Source organism: Hydra vulgaris, chromosome 15 (genome assembly GCF_038396675.1).
Source record: "Hydra vulgaris chromosome 15, alternate assembly HydraT2T_AEP".
Taxonomy (NCBI): Eukaryota; Metazoa; Cnidaria; class Hydrozoa; order Anthoathecata; family Hydridae; genus Hydra; species Hydra vulgaris.
The window spans coordinates 23,728,680-23,735,909 of NC_088934.1; the positions used below are offsets into that span (position 1 = coordinate 23,728,680).

Genomic DNA, 7,230 nt, shown 5'->3' on the forward strand with positions numbered 1-7,230 from the left:
AAAAAGGAAGTTTACCAGACGCTATACCCCCTACGCAAGACGCTTTGCAACTGCATATCTCTAAAGCTGTTTACCAGGCTTCGTCGTGCTGGGCACAAACATTGTGTAAGAATCCATCGTTGCGTAATCCATGTTAGTGGGATTGGATTATGGAAGACAATATTTACGAAATTGTTTGGACGACAATTCCGGATGCTTCCAAAATGTGCAGTGAACTTATACGATGGGGCTGCAAAATAAAGAAAGGTTGTAGAGGTCTTTGTAAATGTGTAAAAGCATTATTTCCATGTACCGCACCTTGCAAATGTGATGGTGATTGTGAGCATTAAGTTCATATTTTACCAAATGTTTTGAATATAACGGGTTTTGAAAATTAATTTTAAATTTTAGGGGATAACTTTTGATCTATAACATTGTGTTTTTAACTATTTATAAAATATTGAAATTAAATATTTTAACTTTATTTAAAACTTTTTTTTTAATATATATTAAGGTTAAACTATGTCATTAGAGCATTTAATTTTAATTAAAAAATACGATTTGGTACAGAAATATTACGCTTTTACCCCCTGACTTTTAGGTTTTTAAAGCCCTACCTCTTGTTACCTATTTATTTTTTAAGCATATTGTATTTTTGTATTTTTTGTTGCGTTTTTAATGAGCTTTTGATTGATGCATAAATGTTATTTAATTTAAACCGTTATTTACAAAATTCAGGTGGAGCTATTTTGGAAGTGGGTCTGACTCTTAAGATAATTATTTCAATATAACCAACATGTAGGTCAAGTTTCATGCTTTTACCTCAAATAGCACAAAAACATATAAATCTGTCACCAATTGACTGCACTAAAAGGTTAATTGAGTGTATAACACAGGGCTGGAAACGCTGCCTAATTTCCCTTCTTTTTGAGTAATTCAATTTATTAAAAAAGTAACATTGTTGACGTCAACTTGTCTTGAACTCCCCCTCCCCCACCTCTCCTTTGTCAAAAGTTATTGTCAAAAAATTTCAGATCCCTTCCCCCTATTTTATTAATGTAATTAATGTACAGCCACAAAAGAGTTTTGTGATTATTACTGAACTAGCTGTCATGACTCGTAAAATACGGGTCTTGGTAAATCTATTCCACACCGAAGTTTTCAATACTTATTCCTTACTTTAATATATTTTAGTAAGAGGTAGAAAAATAATTATATACATATTTAAAAACTATATTTATTGTTTACTTTTTAAAGCTATAAAAATAAAATTTCTATTATAATTAACTTTAAACGTTTCGGTAGACGTTGAGCGAATCGCTATTTATCAACGAATTGGATATCATAACCAGTCTACATAATATTTAAAATACCCGCTTGAAATGTGTTAATTAAATACCATTGGTATAAAAAGTTTCAAAAAACATGATATGACTTAAATATGTGGAATAACAGACTTACCATGACCTGTATAATTATTACTGAATATTAATATATTACTGGTCATGGTAAGTCTATTCCACACCTACCATTTTAATAATTTCGCTTTATTTCAATAACTTTTAAAAAAGAGCAAAATATAAAAATTTTTGATTTGAGTTAACGATTAGGGTGGGGTGGGGTAATATGGATAGAATTTTATATATATATTTTTTTAATATAATTTTTTTTTTTAAGTTAATTACTACCATAAAAACTTTTGTTATTTTTCTTTACATTCACACTTATTGCTTTTCGTGAATTTAAAAGGTCAAACTATATTGGTTATGACTTGCAGTTTTCTTTTTCTGACTGATACAGTCTTCTTTTTAGTTTTGCTCTTCTCCTTTTCTTGCAACGCGTCAACATCTTGAGATGTTAAAACTCTGCCCTTTTTGGCCAGTAGACTTCTATACATTGTATACTGACTCCTCTTCCTTTAAAAGCTGTAGGACAGTCATTAATTTGCTGTGATTGAATGTACCAATAGTCTTGCACTGATATTTTATTTCAGGCATGATAGTTTATTTCAGTCTTATTATTTTTTCTAAAATATTATAAAATTAACTTTAATTATGTAAAATATAGTATTTAATTATAAAGTAAAATACTGTAATAAAATGAAACGAGGAATACAATAATAAAATATGAAATATTTAAATGGGAGTTAAATTTTTACCCTTGCCATTCAAAGAAAACAAATTTGAACTATGATCTTAATATAAATAGTTCGGTAACATGAGATAAAATTATTATATGTTACTGAAAAATGTATAATACTATATTTAAAAGTATTTAAAAGTATTTAAAAGTGAGCTTAAGTATATAAATAAATACCATGCTGCTTATGATTTTGTAACAAAATTCTTTAATGTTAATAGGATTTTATATATTTTATACATATCCATTTTACCCCACTATTATTTTTACCTGTATATCCATTTTACCCCATTTTATATTTTTGTTTATTTATCAATATGGGTTAGAGAACTTATAAATTAAATTTTACATGTTGTTACATGATGGTCCAATTAATAAATTTACATCATTATTCTTGGATAAGTAATATTACTGAAGTCTGCAGACAAAAGTTTTAAAACGTAATGTTTTTTTTATTTTTTTCAAAACAAAATGTTTTACATTTTAACTATTCATGTAAATCAAATATAAACATTGTTAATGCTAAAAAAAGAAGCTAATTATGTGTATAAACTGTTGGAAATTTTCAGGTTTCACCATTATGTATAGATAACTTACTCCATGCATATTTATTGAATATATCCATATTACCCCAACAATCCATATTACCCCACCCAACCCTAACTTTCAATACTTTACAACTTCTGTAAACTTTAATTAAAAAAAGAAAAAAAAAATTCGAGGACTGACCTTATTATTTTTTTCTTAAACAATTATCTGAAGCCTATTCCATAAATTAACCAGGTTATTTTTTCAAAATCCGGAAAATTGTTTGGGTAAAATAATCGGAATATACTTTCCTTTTTTTTTTTTTTTAATTTTGCTTTAAAAATTTTTCAATTTGAAGCAAAATTAAAGAGTTGATTTAAATTTTTTAAATTTTGTTATGAGTGATGAGTGAAAAAGGCTAAAAAAAATTACAAGAATATATTCCTACACTTGTATATGTATGGAAAACGTTTTGGTTATCCAGAAAAACTAAAAGTTGAGAAAAATCCGTAATTGCGAAAATATCCGGAAAAGATGATCCCTGTTATTAGGACTCTTGCCCTGTTAATTTTAAAGAAAATAATTTTTTTTTGGTAAAATCTATTTTCTATAAGAAAGAAAGCTGTCTCTTTAATGCATACACTTAATGATTACAGCACATTAAAACCTTAAACACTATTATGACATATGCGCAACTAATTTCTAACGGTGTTTTCATGTATTTAGAAATTTTAAAAAGCTTTTTAAAAAATTCTCTCCTTTTCGTTTGTTATAGTATATAATATCTGTAAATATCAAGACCGAAGACAATTTTTTTCGCTAACATATAATTTGCTCCTTATAAAACAAAGTAAACGGCTTTGCATAAACTAAAATTTTAAAGACCAGATATTTTTCCAGATTTTGTAAATCGCGATCGCTAATTCAATCTTTGCAAGGGTAAAAATTTTCATTTTTTTGTTTTTAAAATTTTTGCTTTTGGCTATCCAAAATGGTTTGTTCATGTTTAAAACTTGTGATACTAGTTATCAGTGGCGGATAAAGACTTTTCGGGGCCCGGGGCTATTTAAAAGTAGGAGGCCCCGTTCCACTAACAACGACAAAAATGAGTAAAACAAAGACTTTCTTGAAAACGCTCACTGATATTTATTTATATACAAATTTTATATTTATTTTATTGAATTAAGTTGAGTGATTTTTTTCTGCTTTTCTTCCCCGCAAACTCTGCAATCGCATCGCTGAAATCCAAAGTTTCTAACAATTTTGACTCAATAGTTAATCTTGCTATATTACTTAAACGACTATGGTCCATTGTTGATCGGTGCATGTTCTTAACTCTTTTATGAGTAGAGAATGATCTCTCAGCCTCGCAATTTGTTATGGGAATAGTTAGAAGCAAACGGTATGCTATATAAACATTTGGAAATACATCAACAATATCGGTTTCAACAATCCAATTTAAAACATGTAGAGGAACCAATGTGTTTTCAGTCTCAGATTTATCTTTTTTATGCGAAAAAAAACCCGGAGGCTGCAACTTTTATAATGTTACAAATTATTCTATTTTAAATATGAAACTATCTTCTAAATCATTTGAGTACACTTCTACAATTTTTTTCGCGCTAACTTGCAATTCCATGGTACTAATAGTTAACAGCTTCGATAGAAATCCAAATAACTTATTTACTTGGTTGTAACCATCACTTCTTATAGTTAATTGTGTCACAAGTTTGTCAATAATGACAAAAAATGTATATACTCGAAACTTGTCGGATACGCTTAAAGAATCAACTTGGTTTTCTCCGTTGCTCAATTTTTTAATTACCTTTCTTTTGTTCTTATCCGAATAGTCTTTTTCAATAAACGAGCTAAGTTTTTTTGATTCATTCTCAAATCTCGTAAAGTCGTTTCGTAAGTTTTTTACAAAGTCAATTAGTGAAAGTAACATACTGCTTGCTGTATGCAAATCTAATTCAACTTTTTGAAGAAATTTGCTAACTGCATTAAACCTCTTAAGTATGTGATGCCAAAGTAAAGCCATGAATGCAAACTCTAGCTTAGTGATCTTATTTAATAAACACAAAGCTTCATGACGAGAATCAGATTTATCTTCTGTATCCTTAGCTATATGACATAGCGCTGCATGAATCCCATCAAAATTTTCTACTAAACTTTTTGAAGCATCTGACCTATCGTGTATCTGATAGGCGCTTGAGTGTAGCATGATTTCCTTTCAATAAATCCCATCTATGTGTTGAAGCTACAAAAAATGAATACAAACTCTGGAGAACGCCAAAGTAGTTGATAGAATTGATGCACTCACTGACACTGCACTGCCCTACTAAATTTAAAGAATGTCCAGCCCAGGGGATATAAAAAGCTAATTCACTCCGCTCTTTTAAACGTGCTTATAATCCAGAATATTTACCAGACATGTTGCTTGCATTATCGTATACCTGTCCCCGACAATTGGTTATATCAATATCATATCTTTCCAGTAGATCTAAAATGTCAGTAATCAAAGATTTACCGTCGTGGCTTTTAATTTGTAGAAAACAAAAAAATCGTTCATGTACGTGGCCATTTAGATAATAACGAAATATCACAGAAAGTTGATCCACGTGAGAAATATCAGGAGTCGAATCTACGATAATTCCCCTGTATTTTTCTTTTTTTATTTCTATAATAATGTACGTTAAAAGCTTTTGAGACATAATATCAAAGCTCTTCACAAATAGTTTTAGACAAATAATTTAAATTACCTTTGCCTTTATTTGCAAAAGTGTCAATGTGTTGCTTTAAAACTGGATCAAATTGAGTAAACAGTTCTAACATGCTTAAGTAATTTCCGTTATTTGACGATCCTATAACTTCATTATGGCCTCGAAATGCTAAACCTCTTCCGGCTGAAAAACGAAAAGCCGCTACTATTCTATTTAAGATTGCAGACCAATAATTAAATTCCCTTTTAATCTGGCTTACCATATATTCATCGACAAATTTTGTTTTATGAATTCTATCCACTTAATCATACACTTTTCGCCATTATTCATCACTTTTTGAAATTATTTAACCGAATAATACCTGTACTGGTTTTTGAAGCTTCGAAGATTAGAGTCTTTATTTTAAATAATACAGCTATAGTTTTTTTTTAACAACAACAGCAATAGCAGTATATTTACCAAAAATTTAGATGTACTACATAAACTTGTTTTATAAAACTTGTTTTCACCTTAAATTTAAGGTTAAAAAAAACAACACAATCTATATAATGGATGGTTCAGTCTCTCAAAGCCTAGCTAAAACAAGGAGAGCGACCATAGTACGGATATATATTGTATAGCTTTGTACTATACCAATAACTTATTAAATAAGTTAACTTAATAACTAGTTATTGTCATACATCAAAACTATATGATGTATCCATACTATATTATGGTTGTATCATAAATTACGGATTTTATTATATTACGAAAGCATATCTCGGATTTTATTGTATTACGAGAACTTATATCACGGATTTTATTGTATTACGAGAACTTATATCACGGATTTTATTGTATTACGACTAATTAAATGTAAAACTGAAAGGAAAAAAAAATCTATACTATACTATCTATACTGTGTTATACAAAAATATATACAATAATATTATTGAAGTATATACTTTAACTTCCATAACTAGCATAAAGAGTGAAATGAAAAGAACGTGAAATTTTATGCTAAACTAAAGTATTTTGTTTTAACTTTCTGAAGCAATGCAAGACAAGTTGCATGATCTGATCAAGGGTGAACCCAGACCTTTTTTGGTACTATATGAGCGATATGGGCGCCAAAAAAATGCCTCAAAATAATAATTTCATGTTGTTTTTCTTTTTCTTTTTATATTAAGAATAGAAAAAAAAGTTCTTTCAAATGTTAGTTTTCTGTATATTTTAGTTTATTTAGCCAGTAATGTTTACAAATAAAGTTCGCGGCAGGTTTAGAGTTAGGGTTAAATAAAACCAATGGGCACTCACTGATGGCATCATACATATAAGCCCAGGATAATACAATTTATATTACCCATTTAGATTTGAATAAATATGCCCGAATTATTTCTTAATGAGTACTTGTAATGTTTATATTTAAATTTATAGATGTGTAGCATTTTGTTAATAATCGTTATCTCATTTAAAAAACCAACCGAATCTTATTTGTTCCATTTTTAATCCAAATATTAATTATTTTGATTATTTTTCTAAAAGATACTCAAAATAGATTAAAAGAATGTTTATGCTATATATGCTATTACTTTTAAAAGTAATTGCACGTATATGCTTTATGGGGCTATTCAAATAATAAAAAACACTTTTTTGCTGTTTTTAGACTCCCTTCTTTGTATATGCAACATTTTAAACAATCTCTCCCCGCCCTATTTGTGACGTGACATTATTTTTAAACAAATATATCTTTGAGTTGGTACTTTTATGCTAAAAGTTTACTATTCCGCTGTGACTAGAATTTAAAATTTAAAAATTTTGTCATGTCACACTGTGGCTAACCACCCCTTCTCCCATGTGATATTTGGTGACTCTTTCAAAC

General features: G+C 28.7%; 1 protein-coding gene across 1 annotated transcript; it reads right to left on the reverse strand.

The window, feature by feature from the left end:
- Window positions 1-3,820: 3,820 nt before the first annotated feature.
- LOC136091827 (uncharacterized) lies at window positions 3,821-4,870 on the reverse strand. Its single transcript, XM_065819540.1, has 2 exons — window positions 4,334-4,870; window positions 3,821-4,183 (listed from the first exon to the last, which is right to left on the reverse strand). Exons 1-2 carry the CDS (start codon window positions 4,868-4,870, stop codon window positions 3,821-3,823), a joined length of 900 nt encoding a protein of 299 aa, XP_065675612.1.
- Window positions 4,871-7,230: the final 2,360 nt, after the last annotated feature.